The sequence below is a fragment of the Ranitomeya variabilis genome, chromosome 5 (assembly GCF_051348905.1).
Source record: "Ranitomeya variabilis isolate aRanVar5 chromosome 5, aRanVar5.hap1, whole genome shotgun sequence".
NCBI classification, from domain to species: domain Eukaryota; kingdom Metazoa; phylum Chordata; class Amphibia; order Anura; family Dendrobatidae; genus Ranitomeya; species Ranitomeya variabilis.
Window position 1 is genome coordinate 42,509,833 of NC_135236.1, and position 24,330 is coordinate 42,534,162.

The 24,330-nt window shown below is 37.1% G+C and overlaps 1 protein-coding gene across 3 annotated transcripts in view; it reads left to right on the plus strand.

The window, feature by feature from the left end:
- The first annotated feature begins 2,573 nt into the window (after positions 1 to 2,573).
- LOC143774300 (calpain-5-like) overlaps positions 2,574 to 24,330 on the plus strand; it is a 41,684-nt gene continuing 19,927 nt past the window's right edge. For 2 of the 3 annotated variants that reach the window (XM_077261741.1, XM_077261744.1), the window contains exons 1-14: positions 2,574 to 2,755; positions 4,223 to 4,606; positions 4,935 to 5,069; positions 8,023 to 8,237; positions 8,335 to 8,524; positions 9,854 to 10,047; positions 10,132 to 10,209; positions 10,866 to 11,061; positions 11,206 to 11,328; positions 11,411 to 11,607; positions 11,712 to 11,833; positions 11,904 to 12,037; positions 12,705 to 13,086; positions 13,512 to 13,853. In XM_077261741.1, coding sequence (XP_077117856.1) covers positions 4,451 to 4,606; positions 4,935 to 5,069; positions 8,023 to 8,237; positions 8,335 to 8,524; positions 9,854 to 10,047; positions 10,132 to 10,209; positions 10,866 to 11,061; positions 11,206 to 11,328; positions 11,411 to 11,607; positions 11,712 to 11,833; positions 11,904 to 12,037; positions 12,705 to 12,875 — 1,911 coding nt within the window. In that variant the 5' untranslated portion in view covers positions 2,574 to 2,755; positions 4,223 to 4,450 and the 3' untranslated portion in view covers positions 12,876 to 13,086; positions 13,512 to 13,853. Of the gene's footprint in view, positions 2,756 to 2,913; positions 3,010 to 4,222; positions 4,607 to 4,934; positions 5,070 to 8,022; positions 8,238 to 8,334; positions 8,525 to 9,853; positions 10,048 to 10,131; positions 10,210 to 10,865; positions 11,062 to 11,205; positions 11,329 to 11,410; positions 11,608 to 11,711; positions 11,834 to 11,903; positions 12,038 to 12,704; positions 13,087 to 13,511; positions 13,854 to 24,330 lie in introns of all 3 variants that reach the window. The other variant, XM_077261743.1, reaches the window with a different exon arrangement.

Here is a 24,330-nt window from a genome sequence, read left to right on the forward strand (position 1 = left end):
TTAGATTAGGGCACAGGAGAGGCTGCAGCTGCGCCTGTTGCTGCAGCGTGCCGCATGTCACAAGCAGTGTGCGACGGACAGTCCAGGGAAAGCAGAGATGACTGGCAGTGACTGTACCCAAAAATTTGGAAACAACTTGGGGAAAATTCAGTAACAACAGCAGAAGACACCGGTCTAGGAAAATTTGTGGTTGTTGTCGGTTGTAGACTCGTCCCAATATTCAGGACTCTACAACAGCCAGTTGGCAAATCAAACACCTGATTAGAGGGGTTGTGGGAAACGATGGCCTTCACCGAAACTTCCCCTTTGTGCTCGTTATCGTGCACTGGAGCTTGTGTGATGGGATCGGCAGTACACGGCTAACGAGGTGTAATATTCCTGCCCCAGCCATGAGCCGCCGATCCTGGAACATCACATCTGAGAAATCCGACTGATAAGACCTTTATCAGGGAGCAGGGTTCACGTGTGGAGCGAAGAGCAGATGTGGCTGATGAACGACATGAGAGCTGCAGACATGATCCGGGAAGGGAAGTCCCCAATGATCACGGCCATTGCTCATGGATAAGCCCTGTTAGGATACATTTATACTATTAAAGGGCTATCCCCATCTTACATGGCTAAAATTGCAAAATGCTTGTAAAAACAATCAACGTCACAATTACTAAAATTCCTCTTCATTTCAAGAATGTAACACATGCGCATTACATATCAGCTATTTCCAATAGAGCTTGTAAGCACTGCGCTGCAGGCAGCCCGGGATCTCGGGGGCGCACTGTAAGCCAACTTCAGTGCTACTTCTCTTATTGGAGGGAAGAAGGCTAGCGCCGAAACGTGCGAAGGGACCAGGCAGCACGTTTTCTAGTTAAAAATGCCCCTCTGATATCTTTATTATCCTCAGACATGCACCTTATCTTTATCAGCACTTTATGTCCCTAATTTCATAGCTGCTTATGCACTCTAGCACTTTGATATAAATTAGCACTTTGTGACTATATTATTTATTATCATTAGCACCTTGTGCCCATATATTTTTTTGCCTCATAGTTGCTTGTGCACTTCAGTGCTTTCACATATACAGCTCTGGCAAAAATTAAGAGGCCACTGCACAGTTTTACAACAATCCGCTTCTCTACAGGTCTGACGGCCATTCCATTCCAGTGTCAGCTGAATTCCAACCAGAGTTCACCTCATTCTACTTAATGTGCTTCTGGTTAGGTGATCACCTGAACTAAACCTTAATTAACGAGGGAAAGTATAAAAAAAACACTGATGTTGTGTTCACAATCCTCTTGCAATAGGACAAGCTGGATGGCAAAACAAGTGCTAGTAATATCCCAAAAGTAATAGGAATGAAAAAATAACTTTTAACCGTGCCAAAGGAGTTGAAAAGAAAAGTCTTGAGTGAGGAAAATAAGGGTTCAATTCTGGCTTTTCTAGCAGAGGGACACAGTGAGCGTCATGTTGCCTCCAAACCTTAACATTTCTAAGATGGCAGTCCATTACAACAAGGTCAAGCAGCAGACATTGAGGACAACAAAGTTACAGACCGGCAGAAGGGCAAAAACGACTCTCCACTGACAGGATGACCATCATCTTATTCGAATGTCACATCAAGTGACCTACAAAAGGAATGGCAAATAGCAGCAGGGTGAAGTGCATGGCAAGAACAGTTTGTAACAGGCCCCTAGAAGCAGGACTCAAGTCATGTACACCTAGAAAAAATCCTTTCATCAATGAGAAGCAAAGGAGAGCCAGGCTGAAGTTTGCCCAAGACCATAAGGATTGGACCATAGAGGACTGGAGTAAGGTAATCCTCTCTGATGAGTCTAGTTTTCAGCTTTGTGTTGCTTCCTAAGTGGACAGTTTGATTTCACAGAAGTTTGATTTACTTGGAGTTATATTCTGTTGTTTAAGTGTCCCCTTTATTTTTTCGAGCCGTGTATATATATATATATATATATATATATATATATATATATATATATAGTACATTGTGCTCTTTTCTTTCTGGGCATTTTTTTCAATATTATTTCTCCTTATTAGAGGCTTAATATTAGATACTATTTTTACATGCGCCATTGTTTGACTCAGCTGCTATTGTTTATTTACTATTATTTATTATAATAAAATATTTTTAATTTACGACGTTACTTATTGGTCTTTATTGCACATTTTTCTATATGATCATTTTCCAAAAATGTTCCTATGGTCTCACATATGTCTTGTATTGGTGACCTGTGTTCATGCTCCTGTGGTGGAAGTAATGTTGAACTTTGGGTTCCTGAAAAGCGCAGATTTATCTTTACTGCCAAGACAGCAGGTTTTCCTGCAGAAAAAAAAAACGCAGCAAAAACGCAACATTAGAACATAGCCTTATATTTGTGTTCCCTGCTGCAGTATTATTTGTAGTTTATTCATGCCTCCTGTATATCATTTTCTTGTTAGGATCCTAGCTGTGAGATTATTAGGCAGTATGGTTGGAAGTGTAGTAATAGATCGTGGTAGTGTTGGTGGATCACCTCGTATAGTGCACATATCTCACACATGCGTCCTCAGTGCAGGTGAATCACAGATGGGTGTGGACACTGCCCCGACCTGCTTACACCTGACAGCTTCCCTTCTGTCACTTTCCTCCATGATGGTTTGTGTGTCATTGATTTGTGAGCACCTACTGTTACTGTCTACAAGATGACCTCCGCCTGTCTCCGCACCACCTTGTGTGGTCTCATGAATCTCTAGCTCATATGACGTTGCGGTAAGTCTCTGTCACTCTTTGATGTATCACTGTCCACTTTTTGTCTTTATCGTGTTGTCTTCTCTCTCCCGTCTCATGAGTATATGTCTTTCTCTGTTTATACCTGTACAACTGTGTTTTAACCTTTGTCCTGGTGTCTAAATTTACCCTCCCTCCAGAACCACAAATAGTAACTCTGTAGAGTCACCTAATCGTTATCTCTGTAATGCTCGGACTTCTCTGGAATACAGGTTTTACCTTCCCTAATTACTACGGTAATTTGTCATATTGTCTGTCTTTGGTTGAAATACTTTACTGTTTTGCTGTCTACATTTTGGGTGACTACTCCTCTTTTTCTCTATCTGGGTGGACTATTCTGTCTGTTATTGGGTGGACTATTCTGTCTGTTATTGGGTGGACCACTCGTCATACTATTTTTCTTTAGGTAGGTTACTCTTCTGTCCTACTGTGTTTGGGCCGATTAGTTCCCTCTCTTTGGGTGCACTGTCAGTCTTTGTTTAATCTACTCTTCTGTTTGTATTCTAGTTGACTACTCTTCTTTCTGTGTCTTTCTCACTTGTCTTTCTTTCCTTGCATGGCCAACTGTCTTTAGGCATGCTACTCTTCTTTTTTATCTTTCTATATTTGGGCAGATCACTTTCTGTCTTTGGATATGTTGTTAAGTGGCCTACTCTTATCTGACTGTCTAGGTGGACTGTTCTTCTTTCAAACTGTCTATCTGTGGATCAACTTTTCTTCCTGTCTGTCTTTGGGTGGACTACTCTTCTGACTTTGTCTTTGGGTGGACTGTTATTATCTGTTTGTCTTTGGGTGCACTACTATTATTTGTCATTGGGTGGACTTCTCTTCTTACCTACTGTCTGTCTTTGGGTGTACTAGTCTTCTATCTTTCTGTCTTTGTGTTGACTACTCTTCTGTCATTCTGTCTGTCTTTGGGTGGACTACTATTCTGTCTTTCTGTCTGTCTTTTGGTAGATTACTCTTCTGTCTTTCTCTCTTTGGGTGGACTACTTTTCTGTCTTTCTCTCTTTGGGTGGGCTACTCCTCTGTTTTTGAGTGGACTACTCTTATCGATCTATCTTTGGGTGGACTACACTTCTGTCTTTCTGTCTATTTTTGAGCCCACTACTCTTCAGTGTTCCTCTCTGTTTTTGGATGGCCTACTCTTCTGTCTTTGAGTGCACTAGTCTTCTATCTTTCTGTCTTTGGGTGGACTTCTCTTCTATCTTTCTCTCTTTGGGTGGACTACTTCTCTGTTCTTCTGTTTTTAGGTGGACTACTCTTATTGGTCAGTCTTTGGGTGGACTACACTTCTGTCTTTCTATTTTTGAGCCAACTACTCTTCAGTGTTTCTGTCTGTCTTTGGGTGGACTACTAGCTGTCTGTCTTTCTCTCTAGCTTTGGGTGTTGCTGATAAAAACCAGCTTGGCAGGTTATGTTTACCATCACACCCTCTGATAATTCCAGGACAGGGAAATTCATCAAGATCCCTGATACAAAAATGGAGAAACTTTGAACCCTTGGACTAGCATGGTCTGGATAATTTTCAGCAAATTTGTTGGTGGCTAATGGAGTGTGTTGCTGGCATAAATACAAGACAAGCAATTTACCTTTAATAAAAGTAATTTCTGGACTTATCCTCCATTAACCTGATGCAACACTTCCTTCACTGTATGGTGGTGGAGAGTTCACACAATGGTGGTTCATTTCCAAGATCAACATTATGACCATCTCAAAAAGCAGTGTCGTCAGAGAAGTCATCTCTTTGAGGACCCCAACTTTCCAGCAAGTAACCAGTCCCTTTACTATAGCAGAAGTCCTCCCAGAGTTGTAGAGTGGAAGCGTCCCCAGGTAATTATGATGCTGTGTTATCGGTACACTCATTTGACTGGTCTTCATTCGGGGTGGTTGTCCTTGCTTTAAGCAAGTTGTGGGGAGATTTTCAAATTTTACCATGGGTTTCTTTAATATTTGGTCATACATTTTCTCTTGCTACTTGATCTCTAGCAGTATGGCACAACTGTGGTTCCCAAGGCCACAGAAGCTAAGGTGCCCCCTTCCACTCCCACCCAAAGCTCTTAGAGGAGCTCAAGTACTGTGTGCTCTCGAAGGGAATGTGCCCACCCAACAGATCCAGGAAAGGTACTTTGGAGAATTATGTTTCCTGTCTTCTTTATAGGATCTTGTGCGGTCACCTCATCTATTTTCCGATGGTGGCATCAGTCCACGGGACCTGCAGCAGGGCAGTCTGGGCAATTGCTGGTTTGTAGCTGCTGTTTCTTGTCTGGCTGGAGATCCATCAATTTGGAAGAAGGTAAGTTGCCTCCATTCCTGATGTGGCCTCTCCAATAACGTGACTGATTGGTGTTTAGGGATAGCGGCACACCTGCCCAGGGGTTGTGTCTAATATTGCAGCTTGGCTCCATTAAAGACCCCAATACTGCACACTATCTGAGGATAAGTAGGGTAGCCATGTTTTCTAATATTTGTAAACCATGTTGACTTTATTGGGCCAGTTTAATGGCACATGGATGGTTTCGGATTTTCACCAAATGTAAGGCTGGAGATTCAGAACAAGAACTTATTGGAACTTGGACAGCAAAAATTTAGAGTTGAGCAAAAAGATTTGAAGAAGTCTTATCCAAAGGGGACATCGATACTCTGAGGCTGCCAGACTGGAGCCATGGGAGCCTCCTCCTAACTGCTGGTATCCCCGGTGCGTCTTCTGATTAGTAGACCCAGGGCAAATTACATAATTGGAGGAGGTTTGCAAGGCTCTAGCTCGCCGGTCACTGACTACTGCCGATTGTGTATATTTGTGTTCAACCTGGTTCTGCTGCATGCAGTGAGTCAGTGGTTGTGCTCTGCTTGGGTGGGAAATTATACCCTGACTCCTTCCTTTCGGATGAAGGCTTCATTTACTGCATGTTACAGGTTAGGAAAACTGTTCCATATAGTATTTAAGCATGCCGGTATAACCTGATCATCTCTTGTACATAATTCTATATGCACAGCTTGTATAACCTGGGCATCTCCTGTATATAATTATATATTTACTGAAGGTATAACCTGGGCATCACCTGTATATAATTATATATGTACTGAAGGTATAACCTGGGCATCACCTGTATATAATTATATATGTACAGCTGGTATAACCTGGGCATCTCCTGTATATAATTATATATGTACAGCTGGTATAACCTGGGCATCTCCTGTATATAATTATTATATGTACAGCTGGTATAACCTGGGCATCTCCTGTATATAACTATATATGTACAGCTGGTATAACCTGGGCATCTCCTGTATATAATTATATATGTACAGCTGGTATAACCTGGGCATCTCCTGTATATAATTATATATATACTGAAGGTATAACCTGGGCATCTCCTGTATATAATTATATATGTACAGCTGGTATAACCTGGGCATCTCCTGTATATAATTATATATGTACAGCTGGTATAACCTGGGCGTCTCCTGTATATAATTATATATGTACAGCCGGTATAACCTGGGCATCTCCTGTATATAATTATATATGTACAGCTGGTATTACCTGGGCATCTCCTGTACATAATTATATATGTACAGCTGTTATACCCTGGGTATCCTCTGTATATAATTATATATAGTTGTGTGAAAGTGTTTGCCCCTTCCTGATTTCCTAGCCTTTTGCATGTTTGTCACACTTAAATCTTTCAGATCACCAAACAAATTTAAATATTAGACAAAGATAACAGAAGTAATCACAAAATGCAGTTTATAAATGAAGGTCTTTATTAGGGAAAAAGAAATCCAAACCTACAGGGCCCTGTGTGAAAAAATAATTGCCACTAAACCTAATAACTGGTTGGCCCGCCCTTAGCAGCAACAACTACAATCAAGCATTTGCGATAACTGGCAATGACTCTTTTACGATGCTCTGGAGGAATTTTGGCCACTCATCTTTGCAAAATTGTCGTAATTCAGCCACATTGGAGGGTTTCTCAATCGGATTAAGGTCAGGACTTTGACCAAGCCACTCCAAAGTCTTAATTTTGTTTTTCTTAAGCCATTCAGAGATGGACTTACTGGTATGTTTTGGATCATTGTCGTGTTGTATAACCCAAGTGCGCTTCAGCTTGAGGTCATGAATAGATGGACATTCTCCTTCAGGATTTTTTGTAGAAAGCAGAATTCATGGTTACATTTACCACAGCAAGTCTTCCACGTTCTGAAGCAGCAAAACATCTCTCCACACCATCACACCACCACCATATTTTACTGTTGGTATGATGTTCCTTTTCTGAAATGCTATGTCACTTCTTCACCAGATGTAATGGGACATACGCCTTCTAAAAAGTTCAGCTTTTGTCTTGTCAGTCCACAGAGTATTCTCCCATAAGTCTTGGGGATCATCAAGAGGTTTCCTGGCAAAACTAAGATGAGTCTTTATTTACTTAATCTTATTGCTCGGCAGTGGTTTTCGTTTTGGAACTCTGCCTTGCAGGCCATTTTTGCGCAGTCTGTTTCTTATGGTGGAGTCATGAACACTGACCTTAACTGAGGCAAGTGAGGCCTGCAGTTCTTTGGATGTTGTTGTGGGGTCTTTTGTAACCTCTTGGATAAGTCATCGCTGCGCTCTTTGGGTAATTTTGGTCAGTCAACAACTCCTGGGAAGGTTCACCACTGTACCATGTTTTCGCCATTTGTGGATAATAGCTCTCACTGTGGTTCACTGGAGTCCCAAAGCTTACTTTTTCCACACTGATCAATTTCAATTACTTTGTTTCTCATTTCTTTGGATCGCGGCATGATGTCTAGCTTTTGAGAATCTTTTGGTCTACTTCAGTTTGTCAGGCAGGTCCTATGTAAGTGAATTCTTGATTGAGAACAGATACGGCAGTAAACAGGCCTAGGTATGGCTGGGGAATTTGAACTTCGCTTCTCAAAGATATGATAAACCAGTTAGTTTTTGGTGATCTGAAATATTTAAGTGTGAGAAACATGCTAAATAATAGGAAATCAGGAAGGGGGCAAACACTTTTTCACACAATTGTATACATTTATAGCTGGTAACCCAGGTATCAACTGGTATATGGTTATATGTGTACAGCTGGTATAACCTGGGCATGCTCTGGTATATAATTATATTCAGTACATATATAGCTTGAATAACCTAGGCATTCTCTGGTATAGAGTTAAATTTACAGCTGGTGTAAGTTCTCCATCTTGTATATAGTATTTTGATCCCATCTCAATGATGCCTTCTGTTACAGGTTATACCTTCTCCTGAAGAACAGGACTGGCCTCGCTCAGGTTCAGGTTCCCCACACTCTGGCATCTTCAGGTTCCGCTTTTGGCGTTTTGGTCGGTGGGTGGAGGTTGTGATTGATGACCTTCTGCCCACATCTGGAGGGGAGTTGATATTCTGTCGGCCTGGTCAGAAGGGTGATGTGTTTTGGTGTTCTCTTCTTGAGAAGGCGTATGCAAAGTAAGATTCGCTGTACTTCTGTGGTTTCATGCTGCTGATCTTGATTCATCCTTGTTTCTATTCTTCCATCTTTTACTACTGTATGTTTTTTTCACAGACTTATTGGGAATTATGAAGCTTTGGATGGAGGCAGCACAGCCGAAGCTCTAATTGACTTCACTGGAGGGGTGTCTGAGGCCATCAATCTTTATGAAGGAAACTATAGGTCGGATGAGGAAAAGAAGAAGTTGTTCAAGTTGTTGATGAAAGCCCACTCCCGAGCATCTCTCATTTCTGCTGCTATCAGGGTAAAGCCTTTATGCAATGAACGATACTGCCTGATACAATGATTGAGCCCAGTGGTCAATATGGAGAGGAGATGATTGATGGTACCTCTGATTTGGGTCATGTTGATGGGAGAAGAAGAGGTGACCATTAGGCGAGGTAGTAGACAATGCTTGCGTAGAGGACCACATCCCATGTTCAAATATTCAGTGGAAATATTGAGCATTTTCAATGATTGAGGGTAAGACTCTGAAGACTTTCAATAATCTTGCTGATAACCAATGTTTATGAGGAAAGTAATGAATGGATCAAGGTCAGATAAGTAGTGATCTTGATATCTACACTTGCCTGGGCAGGTTAGCAAATCTGATACTTGGACCTGGCAGGGAAAGACTATCACCAGGAAAGAACTTTGTAGAAGAGATGGGAAAATCGATTTGTAGGACACCTGTCCATCGGCAAAATCAGTAATCTGTGATTATTGGAAAGGAGGGCCTCCTTACTTCCCGGCATTCCTTGGCCGTTCTTATGACTAGCCATTCTAGGGCACCATCATCATTGCAGTGTAACACTCATATGACACTGCGCCAGATCTACTAATCAAAAGAGGAGTCAGAAATGCCAGGAGGAAATGAGATATGTGGGCATATCATTTAGCGGTCACAAATTACTGACCAGGCCGATGGACCGGAGTCCCTCCTATCGCTTCTTCTGTCTCTTAGCATTTTAGGAGCTGAAGATTACAGTCCCCAACATTGAGATTAAAATTGTCCAAGAATCTTACCAAATAGATGGAGATTTAGAATCTAGTAGGCATCTCTAGAAGCCATCATCCACATTTGATGAAAGTCAGCCCAACCTATTTATTTCAGCCGTCTTGACTATGCTTTTAGCGTTGTATAAGGACCTCCCACTTCCAAAATAAGGGTTTCATAGCTTGTTTAATCCTTTTGTACACCTTCTTCTTCCGCTTTTACCATAGAGAACACATCAAGGCTTGGCTAAATGTTTTGTGTATTGGGGAATCTTTAGAGATTACAGTAGGTGTATAGGGGCAGCTCAAGGCTTGGCCAAGAGCTAAGTTGTAGCATTAACGAGAGGTCCTAAAGAGCTAACCAGAATCAAACCATAGAGAATGTGGTAAGAATTGAGGGATATAGAGGAGATAATGAGCGTTTGTAATGAATAGGACAAAATAAAGCTCGTAGAGATAGGATAAAATCGAGTCATGTAATTTTCAAATACCTGGGCAGAATATTGGTGATTCCAAAGTTTAGAAGCTGTTGAAATTTCACAAAGAGACACTACTTGACTGTTTCCATGCTGAAAAATGCAACTCCATTTCCATTCAGCCAAGTCCAAGTCAAGGTATTGAAGAGGTCCTTTCCAGCGGCCTCGTCACCGGTCATGCCTACAGCGTTACAGCCATTAGGAATATTAACCTACACTCCGGACTGTTATCCCTTTTTCGGACACATAAATTACGACTTATTCGTCTACGAAATCCATGGGGGAGCGGAGAGTGGACTGGAGCCTGGAGCGATAAGTAAGAGATGAACTTAGCTACTAAGGAAAGCTAGAAGCTGTACGTTTATGGCAATTTATATGGACAGATACTCTGTTTTTGTAGGTCAGAAGAATGGACGAAAGTGAGTCGAAGACAAAGAGAGAAGCTCGGGGTCACTGTTGACGATGATGGAGAATTTTGGTAAAGAAGTTTTGCTTTGGACCATAAGCTGGGTATAGGGAAGGTTCGTAGGGCACATCCCTAAATGTCCACCACTGCCTTGGGAAAAAAGGAACTCTTCACCACTTATCATTCCTTTCAGACTGGTTTATCTGCTCTGTTAAGGTGAACTGGTTGTCTGGAAGATATAAAGTAGCCTTCATCTTCACATGCATTCACCATCATTTTTCTTGTAGACCTAGCAGTCACTATTTGTATGACTTGTGTATACACAGCTCACCTCCTTGACCCCACCTTAGAAAGTCAGGGGTCAGCTAATGACCATTTAGAAATCATATCCACATGAGAAGAGGTGAAGTCTTAAGACATTTCTTTGGCTGTCCCTATAAATTCTGTGGACTCAAGAGGGTTGTCAGGATTTGGGCCCAACTCTTCTCTGTGTGGTTGCAACAGAAAGTGAAGTGGAGTTCATGAGCTAGGTATGAGATTCCTACCAAAAGTTTTTCTCAGAGACCTCCACCAACCTTTATGTGGTCCTATGTAAAGAAATATATGCAATTACTCCATAGTTCCAGGGTTTTGTGGTGATTCCGACTCATGGCCTGTTTACTTATGCACATTTGAGGAGCAGTATGCCACTAGTGCTAACAAAAGTCATAATTCTTACTCTTTACTAGGATGTGTTGGGATGATTTCTGCTCTCATTTCACCGATATCACTCTCTGCCGAAGAGTCAACACTCACCTTCTAAGCACTCAAAAGACGTGGAAAGAAGAGTCAGTTTTCTCAGCTTGGAAGCAGCATCAGGATCCCTTGAAGGACAGGAGTGGTGGCTGCCCAAATAACAAGGCTACCTACCTACACAATCCACAGGTATAAAAATGCATCATAATGAAAGAAAAAGCTAGGTCTTTGATGATCATGTCAACACCATACAAAGCGCAATGCCAGAAAGCCTCTGGTAAAGCCTCAACAAGAAGCAGGCTGTGGGTTGTAAATAAGTCTCTTGTGTTGCAGTTCTCCTTTGACGTCACGTTAGACCACGACAATGTTCTCATTTCCTTGGAGCAGGAGGACCAAAGAACTCAACGAACAGCAGGAGGTGGCGAAAATCTGCCCATTGGATTCTTTGTCTTCAAGGTGCCAACACTGAAATTCAAGATCATTCTTGTTCTCTTTCATACTCTGTTGTTGATCCTTCATTGTTCCCTTCTTTGGTCAGGTGGAGATGAATCGTAAATACCGTTTACACTGCACTGCTGCTAAAGTTACTTCTTCAACTTATATAAACTCTCGCAGTGTCTTGGTTCATACGGAGCTACAGAAAGGGCGCTATGTCATCCTACCGACAACTTTTCAACCAGGACTGAAAGGCTCTTTCTTTCTGCGACTGTATACAGACCGTGCCAGCCACCTAAGGTACAAAATTAGACAGCTATTTTCAGTACTTGTGCCCCTCCTGATAGATTGCACTGGATGATTGTATGGAGTTAAATATGTAAAAACTGAATTCCTGCCCACAGGGAACTGACACAAGATGCTCCTCAGCCGTCTTGCATGTCCTTTTTGGTGGGTACTCCGCGAGTGGTCACCTCTATCACAGTGCATGCAGCATCTGGAATATCAGTTCCAGGAGGTAGCAGAGGTACAGTAATACTGCTATACTGACCCTTTTAAGACTTTTTACAGGACCTGACTAATATTCTTTCTACTAGACCCCGCTTTCTATGCTACAGTTCATTGCGAGGGCAAAAGAGTGACCTCGAGGACAGTCAAGGGACAAAATCCGGAGTTTGACCTGAAAGCAGTATTCTATCGTAAGAGTGAGAAAAAACCTCTTATTGTTCAGGTTGGTATCATGTAAATGTAATGTTTTATGTATTTTTTACTCACTGCCTACGTCCGGTTCTCTCAATATTCTTGACATATCCAGATTGCCACGTGTGCAAGCAGGATCTCCTTGAGGAGGACTTGATAGTTCATAAATGTCAAGTTAGCCTTGTAGGCTATTTGTTTAAAAAAAAAGACCTAAAGTGAAGCTATGGGAAAACGGTCATCACTGGGGCTCAGCAGTGTATAGGGATCACATTAACTAGACCATGACCTCTCCCCAACCTAAAATTCAATGTTTTCCACTGAATGACAGAAGAAAATTAGGTCAACTTGAAAAATAGCAGACCCAAGTTTATTGGTTGGGTTTGTCTTCCTCTATGTATCATTTTTGGTTCCGTTCTCTCACCTGTTTCTAGATTGCACATTCTAGATATCCCTATGATATTTGCAAGTGGACAATTACCGAGAGCAGCATTTTCGAGGTCAATAATGAGGAAGATGACTATGTACCTACTAGGACATTATCAAAAACAGGACAAAAATGTTTTGGCTCTTGTTTACCCATTAGTTTCTTCCCCTACAGGAAGAGGAAGGCCTCTTCTAGGGCCCATTAGTATCCACAGGCGCTCTCTTTATGATGTTAACTAACCAAGAACCTTTCCTAATGATGTGTTTAACTTCAGGTCTGGCTTTCACGTTGGTCCAGGAATGTTCTATTGGGAAGTGTATCCATTCCTTGTGCCGTTGGAGAATCCAACCAGTCCTCAGTCCTGAGACTGCAGAGGAAAGATCTGACATCTGCTGGATACATCATGGTGGAGACGTCGAGCAGTTCAGACCTGATTGCTCTCTGACTCTTTCCATTCCTTCTTGTCTTTCTCTCAGCTCTTTATTTTACCACGTACATTCTGGTTGTAGCTTTCTCGTTCTCTCCCCCTCTTTCCTGTTTTGCAGTACTGTCTCTCAGCATTTCCTTTCTACTTGTCAGTATCTCTCGTCCATTGCGTCTGAAGATGAAGAAACTTCTCCTGGTAGTCCTCTACTTTCTAAGTGGAGCAGGGTCAGGTAAGAGATTTGTTTTGTTTTTATCTCCTTGGTCAGTCTGGTGGTAGAAGATCAAAAACCATAACTAGTCATGTTTTTTTCTGTGATGGTGGCCTCGTAGACATGTAGAGTCTTGGACCATACTGGAAGACATGTGGTTGTTTCAGGACCACCTTATGCTCTACTCATAGTGCACTAAAGGTTCAACACAGTCTAATAGCTAAAGGGGGCTTATGAGGGTATGTTGGTGTTCTATGAGGACAATAATACTAACAATGACCCCATGAAGGTTGGGGCCTAGTACAGTTTTCACACAGCAAACAACATGCTTCACGTAATGTAGGATTACACTTAGAGACAAGCCCATAGAGTGAGCAATTGACCCACCACTGACGTCTGGAGATGGTGGACTAAAAATGATATTGTCTTCTTCATTTATTGACCAGTGCAAGAATCATCTCCTCTTCTGGATGTACAATTCACTCAAAGATCATCCGATTCCTACCTGGTCATATGCACCATTCAGGTCCCTTCAGAAGAATTCGTGACCCAGGTGCATTGGAAAGAAGAGCACACCAACGGAACGTACAGTGTCATTGCCGTACTAAACCCTCACTGGGGGAATTACACCAAATCTCCTTATCAAGAGGTGGTGAGATTACACAAAAAGGGGAGCAAAACCTACGAGATGGATGTAAAAGCCCTGAAGATGCACGTCTGCTGTGAGGTGGTAACATTCCCATACGGGAGTATTCACAAAAGCTGCATAACTGTGGAGGGAGACTCAGGTAAAACAGTGTTATCCTTAAAAGTTAGAGACAGATATAATGATAGTAAACTAATATTATAACACATATGTCCAAAGGACATTACATGAATACTGCTCCCTATGTACAAGAACATAACTACTATAATACTGCCCCTATATACAAGAATATAACTACTATAATACTGCCCCTATGTACAAGAATATAACTACTATAATACTGCCCCTATGTACAAGAATATAACTACTATAATACTGCCCCTATGTAAAAGAATATAACTACTATAATATTGCCCCTATGTATAAGAGTATAACTACTATAATACTGCCCCTATGTACAAGAATATAACTACTATAATACTGCCCCCTATGTACAAGAATATAACTACTATAATACTGCCCCCTATGTACAAGAATATAACTACTATAATACTACTCCTATGTACAAGATTATAACTACTATAATACTGCTCCTATGTACAAGAATATAACTACTATAATACTGCTCCCTATGTACGAGAATATAACTACTATAATACTGCTCCTATGTACAAGAGTATAACTACTATAATACTGCCCCTATGTACAAGAATATAACTACTATAATACTGCCCCTATGTACAAGAATATAACTACTATAATACTGCCCCTATGTACAAGAGTATAACTACTATAATACTGCCCCCTATGTACAAGAATATAACTACTATAATACTGCTCCTATGTACAAGAATATAACTACTATAATACTGCTCCTATGTACAAGAATATAACTACTATAATACTGCTCCTATGTACAAGAATATAACTACTATAATACTGCTCCCTATGTACAAGAATATTACTATAATACTGCTCCTATGTACAAGAATATAACTACTATAATACTGCTCCTATGTACAGGAATATAACTACTATAATACTGCCCCTATGTACAAGAATATAACTACTATAATACTGCCCCTATGTACAAGAATATAACTACTATAATACTGCTCCTATGTGCAAGAATATAACTACTATCATACTGCTCCTATGTACAAGAATATAACTACTATAATACTGCCCCTATGTACAGGAATATAACTACTATAATACTGCCCCTATGTACAAGAATATAACTACTATAATACTACTCCTATGTACAAGATTATAACTACTATAATACTGCTCCTATGTACAAGAATATAACTACTATAATACTGCCCCTATGTACAAGAATATAACTACTATAATACTGCCCCTATGTACAAGAATATAATTACTATAATACTGCTCCTATGTACAAGAATATAACTACTATAATACTGCCCCTATGTACAAGAGTATAACTACTATAATACTGCCCCTATGTACAAGAGTATAACTACTATAATACTGCCCCTATGTACAAGAATATAACTACTATAATACTGCTCCTATGTACAAGAATATAACTACTATAATACTGCTCCTATGTACAAGAATATAACTACTATAATACTGCTCCTATGTACAAGAATATAACTACTATAATACTGCTCCCTATGTACAAGAATATTACTATAATACTGCTCCTATGTACAAGAATATAACTACTATAATACTGCTCCTATGTACAAGAATATAACTACTATAATACTGCCCCCTATGTACAAGAATATAACTACTATAATACTACTCCTATGTACAAGATTATAACTACTATAATACTGCTCCTATGTACAAGAATATAACTACTACAATACTGCACCTATGTACAAGAATATAACTACTATAATACTACTCCTATGTACAAGATTATAACTACTATAATACTGCTCCTATGTACAAGAATATAACTACTACAATACTGCACCTATGTACAAGAATATAACTACTATAATACTGCCCCATATACAAGAATATAACTACTATAATACTGCCCCTATGTACAAGAATATAACTACTATAATACTGCCCCCTATGTACAAGAATATAGCTACTATAATACTGCCCCTATGTACAAGAATATAACTACTAGGGGCAGTATTATAGCAGTTATATTCTTGTACATAGGGGCAGTATTATATGTACAAGAATATAACGGCTATAATACTGCCCCTATGTACAAGGATATAACTACTATAATACTGCCCCTATGTACAAGAATATAATTACTATAATACTGCTCCTATGTACAAGAATATAACTACTATAATACTGCCCCCTATGTACAAGAATATAACTACTATAATACTACTCCTATGTACAAGATTATAACTACTATAATACTGCCCCCTATGTATAAGAATATAACTACTATAATACTGCTCCTATGTACAAGAATATAACTACTATAATACTGCTCCCTATGTACAAGAATATAACTACTATAATACTGCTCCCTATGTACAAGAATATTACTATAATACTGCTCCTATGTACAAGGATATAACTACTATAATACTGCTCCTATGTACAAGAATATAACTACTATAATAGTGCCCCTATGTACAAGAATATAACTACTATAATACTGCTCCTATGTACAAGAATATGACTACTATAATACTGCCCCTATGTACAAGAATATAACTACTATAATACTGCCCCTATGTACAAGAATATAACTACTATAATACTGCTCCTATGTGCAAGAATATAACTACTATAATACTGCCCCTATGTACAAGAATATAACTGCTATAATACTGCTCCTATGTACAAGAATATGACTACTATAATACTGCCCCTATGTACAAGAATATAACTACTATAATACTGCTCCTATGTACAAGAATATGACTACTATAATACTGCCCCTATGTACAAGAATATAACTACTATAATACTGCCCCTATGTACAAGAATATAACTGCTATAATACTGCCCCTATGTACAAGAATATAACTACTATAATACTGCCCTTATGTACAAGAATATAACTACTATAATACTGCTCCTATGTACAAGAATATATACTATAATACTGCTCCTATGTACAAGAATATAACTACTATAATACTGCTCCTATGTACAAGAATATGACTACTATAATACTGCCCCTATGTACAAGAATATAACTACTATAATACTGCTCCTATGTACAAGAATATAACTACTATAATACTGCTCCTATGTACAAGAATATAACTACTATAATACTGCTCCTATGTACAAGAATATAACTACTATAATACTGCTCCTATGTACAGGAATATAACTACTATAATACTGCCCCTATGTACAAGAATATAACTACTATAATACTGCCCCATATACAAGAATATAACTACTATAGTACTGCCCCTATGTACAAGAATATAACTACTATAATACTGCCCCCTATGTACAAGAATATAGCTACTATAATACTGCCCCTATGTAACTATGTACTATAATACTGCCCCTATTTACAAGAATATAACTACTATAATACTGCCCCCTATGTACAAGAATATAACTACTATAATACTACTCCTATGTACAAGATTATAACTACTATAATACTGCCCCCTATGTATAAGAATATAACTACTATAATACTGCTCTCTATGTACAAGAATATAACTACTATAATACTGCCCCTATGTACAAGAATATAACTACTATAATACTGCTCCCTATGTACAAGAATATAACTACTGTAATACTGCTCCTATGTACAAGAATATTACTATAATACTGCTCCTATGTACAAGGATATAACTACTATAATACTGCCCCTATGTACAAGAATATAATTACTATAATACTGCTCCTATGTACAAGAATATAACTACTATAATACTGCTCCTATGTACAAGAATATAACTACTATAATACTGCCCCCTATGTACAAGAATAAAACTACTATAATACTGCCCCCTATGTACAAGAATATAACTACTATAATACTGCCCCCTATGTACAAGAATATAGCTACTATAATACTGCCCCTATGTAACTATGTACTATAATACTGCCCCTATTTACAAGAATATAACTACTATAATACTGCTCCTATGTACAAGAATATAACTACTATAATACTGCTCCTATGTACAAGAATATAACTACTATAATACTGCTCCTATGTACAAGAATATAACTACTATAATACTGCCCCTATGTACAAGAATATAACTACTATAATACTGCCCTTATGTACAAGAATATAACTACTATAATACTGCCCCCTATGTACAAGAATATAACTACTATAATACTACTCCTATGTACAAGATTATAACTACTATAATACTGCCCCTATGTACAAGAATATAACTACTATAATACTGCCCCTATGTACAAGAATATAACTACTATAATACTGCCCCTATGTACAAGAATATAACTACTATAATACTGCTCCTATGTACAAGAATATAACTACTATAATACTGCCCCTATGTACAAGAATATAACTACTATAATACTGCTCCTATGTACAAGAATATAACTACTATAATACTGCCCCTATGTACAAGAATATAACTACTATAATACTGCTCCTATGTACAAGAATATAACTACTATAATACTGCTCACTATGTACAGGAATATAACTACTATAATACTGCTCCTATGTACAAGAATATAACTACTATAATACTGCCTCCTATGTACAAGAATATAACTACTATAATACTGCTCACTATGTACAGGAATATAACTACTATAATACTGCTCCTATGTACAAGAATATAACTACTACAATACTGCCCCTATGTACAAGAATATAACTACTATAATACTGCTCACTATGTACAGGAATATAACTACTATAATACTGCTCCTATGTACAAGAATATACTATAATACTGCCTCCTATGTACAAGAATATAACTACTATAATACTGCCCCTATGTACAAGAATATAACTACTATAATACTGCCCCTATATACAAGAATATAATTACTATAATACTGCTCCTATGTACAAGAATATAACTACTATAATACTGCTCCTATGTACAAGAATATAACTACTATAATTCTGCTCCTATGTACAAGAATATAACTACTATAATACTGCCCCTATGTACAAGAATATAACTACTATAATACTGCCCTTATGTACAAGAATATAACTACTATAATACTGCCCCCTATGTACAAGAATATAACTACTATAATACTACTCCTATGTACAAGATTATAACTACTATAATACTGCCCCTATGTACAAGAATATAACTACTATAATACTGCCCCTATGTACAAGAATATAACTACTATAATACTGCCCCTATGTACAAGAATATAACTACTATAATACTGCTCCTATGTACAAGAATATAACTACTATAATACTGCCCCTATGTACAAGAATATAACTACTATAATACTGCTCCTATGTACAAGAATATAACTACTATAATACTGCTCCTATGTACAAGAATATAACTACTATAATACTGCCCCTATGTACAAGAATATAACTACTATAATACTGCTCACTATGTACAGGAATATAACTACTATAATACTGCTCCTATGTACAAGAATATAACTACTATAATACTGCCTCCTATGTACAAGAATATAACTACTATAATACTGCTCACTATGTACAGGAATATAACTACTATAATACTGCTCCTATGTACAAGAATATAACTACTATAATACTGCCCCTATGTACAAGAATATAACTACTATAATACTGCTCACTATGTACAGGAATATAACTACTATAATACTGCTCCTATGTACAAGAATATAACTACTATAATACTGCCCCTATGTACAAGAATATAACTACTATAATACTGCTCACTATGTACAGGAATATAACTACTATAATACTGCCTCCTATGTACAAGAATATAACTACTATAATACTGCCCCTATGTACAAGAATATAACTACTATAATACTGCTCCTATGTACAAGAATATAACTTCTATTATACTGCCCCTATGTACAAGAATATAACTGCTATAATACTGCTCACTATGTACAGGAATATAACTACTATAATACTGCCTCCTATGTACAAGAATATAACTACTATAATACTGCCCCTATGTACAAGAATATAACTACTATAATACTGCTCCTATGTACAAGAATATAACTTCTATTATACTGCCCCTATGTACAAGAATATAACTGCTATAATACTGCTCACTATGTACAGGAATATAACTACTATAATACTGCCTCCTATGTACAAGAATATAACTACTATAATACTGCCCCTATGTACAAGAATATAACTACTATAATACTGCTCCTATGTACAAGAATATAACTTCTATTATACTGCCCCTATGTACAAGAATATAACTGCTATAATACTGCTCACTATGTACAGGAATATAACTACTATAATACTGCTCTCTATGTACAAGAATATAACTACTATAATACTGCTCACTATGTACAAGAATATAACTACTATAATACTGCCCCTATGTACAAGAATATAACTGCTATAATACTGCTCACTATGTACAGGAATATAACTACTATAATACTGCTCCTATGTACAAGAATATAACTACTATAATACTGCCCCCTATGTACAAGAATATAACTACTATAATACTGCCCCTATGTACAGGAATATAACTACTATAATACTGCTCCTATGTACAAGAATATAACTACTATAATACTGCCCCTATGTAGAAGAATATAGCTACTATAATACTGCCCCTATGTACAAGAATATAACTGCTATAATACTGCTCACTATGTACAGGAATATAACTACTATAATACTGCTCTCTATGTACAAGAATATAACTACTATAATACTGCTCACTATGTACAGGAATATAACTACTATAATACTGCCTCCTATGTACAAGAATATAAGTACTATAATACTGCCAATATGTACAGGAATATAACTACTATAATACTGCCCCTATGTACAAGAATATAACTACTATAATACTGCCCCTATGTACAAGAATATAAGTACTATAATACTGCTGCTATGTACAAGAATATAACTGCTATAATACTGCTCACTATGTACAGGAATATAACTACTATAATACTGCCTCCTATGTACAAGAATATAACTACTATAATACTGCTCCTATGTACAAGAATATAACTTCTATTATACTGCCCCTATGTACAAGAATATAACTGCTATAATACTGCTCACTATGTACAGGAATATAACTACTATAATACTGCCTCCTATGTACAAGAATATAACTACTATAATACTGCCCCTATGTACAAGAATATAACTACTATAATACTGCTCCTATGTACAAGAATATAACTTCTATTATACTGCCCCTATGTACAAGAATATAACTGCTATAATACTGCTCACTATGTACAGGAATATAACTACTATAATACTGCTCTCTATGTACAAGAATATAACTACTATAATACTGCTCACTATGTACAAGAATATAACTACTATAATACTGCTCTCTATGTACAAGAATATAACTACTATAATACTGCTCACTATGTACAGGAATATAACTACTATAATACTGCTCCTATGTACAAGAATATAACTACTATAATACTGCCCCTATGTACAAGAATATAACTACTATAATACTGCTCACTATGTACAGGAATATAACTACTATAATACTGCTCCTATGTACAAGAATATAACTACTATAATACTGCCCCTATGTACAAGAATATAACTGCTATAATACTGCTCACTATGTACAGGAATATAACTACTATAATACTGCCTCCTATGTACAAGAATATAACTACTATAATACTGCCCTTATGTACAAGAATATAACTACTATAATACTGCTCCTATGTACAAGAATATAACTTCTATTATACTGCCCCTATGTACAAGAATATAACTGCTATAATACTGCTCACTATGTACAGGAATATAACTACTATAATACTGCCTCCTATGTACAAGAATATAACTACTATAATACTGCCCCTATGTACAAGAATATAACTACTATAATACTGCTCCTATGTACAAGAATATAACTTCTATTATACTGCCCCTATGTACAAGAATATAACTGCTATAATACTGCTCACTATGTACAGGAATATAACTACTATAATACTGCTCTCTATGTACAAGAATATAACTACTATAATACTGCTCACTATGTACAAGAATATAACTACTATAATACTGCCCCTATGTACAAGAATATAACTGCTATAATACTGCTCACTATGTACAGGAATATAACTACTATAATACTGCTCCTATGTACAAGAATATAACTACTATAATACTGCCCCCTATGTACAAGAATATAACTACTATAATACTGCCCCTATGTACAGGAATATAACTACTATAATACTGCCCCTATGTAGAAGAATATAGCTACTATAATACTGCCCCTATGTACAAGAATATAACTGCTATAATACTGCTCACTATGTACAGGAATATAACTACTATAATACTGCTCTCTATGTACAAGAATATAACTACTATAATACTGCTCACTATGTACAGGAATATAACTACTATAATACTGCCTCCTATGTACAAGAATATAAGTACTATAATACTGCCAATATGTACAGGAATATAACTACTATAATACTGCCCCTATGTACAAGAATATAACTACTATAATACTGCCCCTATGTACAAGAATATAAGTACTATAATACTGCTGCTATGTACAAGAATATAACTGCTATAATACTGCTCACTATGTACAGGAATATAACTACTATAATACTGCCTCCTATGTACAAGAATATAACTACTATAATACTGCTCCTATGTACAAGAATATAACTTCTATTATACTGCCCCTATGTACAAGAATATAACTGCTATAATACTGCTCACTATGTACAGGAATATAACTACTATAATACTGCCTCCTATGTACAAGAATATAACTACTATAATACTGCCCCTATGTACAAGAATATAACTACTATAATACTGCTCCTATGTACAAGAATATAACTTCTATTATACTGCCCCTATGTACAAGAATATAACTGCTATAATACTGCTCACTATGTACAGGAATATAACTACTATAATACTGCTCTCTATGTACAAGAATATAACTACTATAATACTGCTCACTATGTACAAGAATATAACTACTATAATACTGCCCCTATGTACAAGAATATAACTGCTATAATACTGCTCACTATGTACAGGAATATAACTACTATAATACTGCTCCTATGTACAAGAATATAACTACTATAATACTGCCCCCTATGTACAAGAATATAACTACTATAATACTGCCCCTATGTACAGGAATATAACTACTATAATACTGCTCCTATGTACAAGAATATAACTACTATAATACTGCCCCTATGTAGAAGAATATAGCTACTATAATACTGCCCCTATGTACAAGAATATAACTGCTATAATACTGCTCACTATGTACAGGAATATAACTACTATAATACTGCTCTCTATGTACAAGAATATAACTACTATAATACTGCTCACTATGTACAGGAATATAACTACTATAATACTGTCTCCTATGTACAAGAATATAAGTACTATAATACTGCCAATATGTACAGGAATATAACTACTATAATACTGCCCCTATGTACAAGAATATAACTACTATAATACTGCCCCTATGTACAAGAATATAAGTACTATAATACTGCTGCTATGTACAAGAATATAACTGCTATAATACTGCTCACTATGTACAGGAATATAACTACTATAATACTGCCTCCTATGTACAAGAATATAACTACTATAATACTGCTCCTATGTACAAGAATATAACTTCTATTATACTGCCCCTATGTACAAGAATATAACTGCTATAATACTGCTCACTATGTACAGGAATATAACTACTATAATACTGCCTCCTATGTACAAGAATATAACTACTATAATACTGCCCCTATGTACAAGAATATAACTACTATAATACTGCTCCTATGTACAAGAATATAACTTCTATTATACTGCCCCTATGTACAAGAATATAACTGCTATAATACTGCTCACTATGTACAGGAATATAACTACTATAATACTGCTCTCTATGTACAAGAATATAACTACTATAATACTGCTCACTATGTACAAGAATATAACTACTATAATACTGCTCTCTATGTACAAGAATATAACTACTATAATACTGCTCACTATGTACAGGAATATAACTACTATAATACTGCTCCTATGTACAAGAATATAACTACTATAATACTGCCCCTATGTACAAGAATATAACTACTATAATACTGCTCACTATGTACAGGAATATAACTACTATAATACTGCTCCTATGTACAAGAATATAACTACTATAATACTGCCCCTATGTACAAGAATATAACTGCTATAATACTGCTCACTATGTACAGGAATATAACTACTATAATACTGCCTCCTATGTACAAGAATATAACTACTATAATACTGCCCCTATGTACAAGAATATAACTACTATAATACTGCTCCTATGTACAAGAATATAACTTCTATTATACTGCCCCTATGTACAAGAATATAACTGCTATAATACTGCTCACTATGTACAGGAATATAACTACTATAATACTGCCTCCTATGTACAAGAATATAACTACTA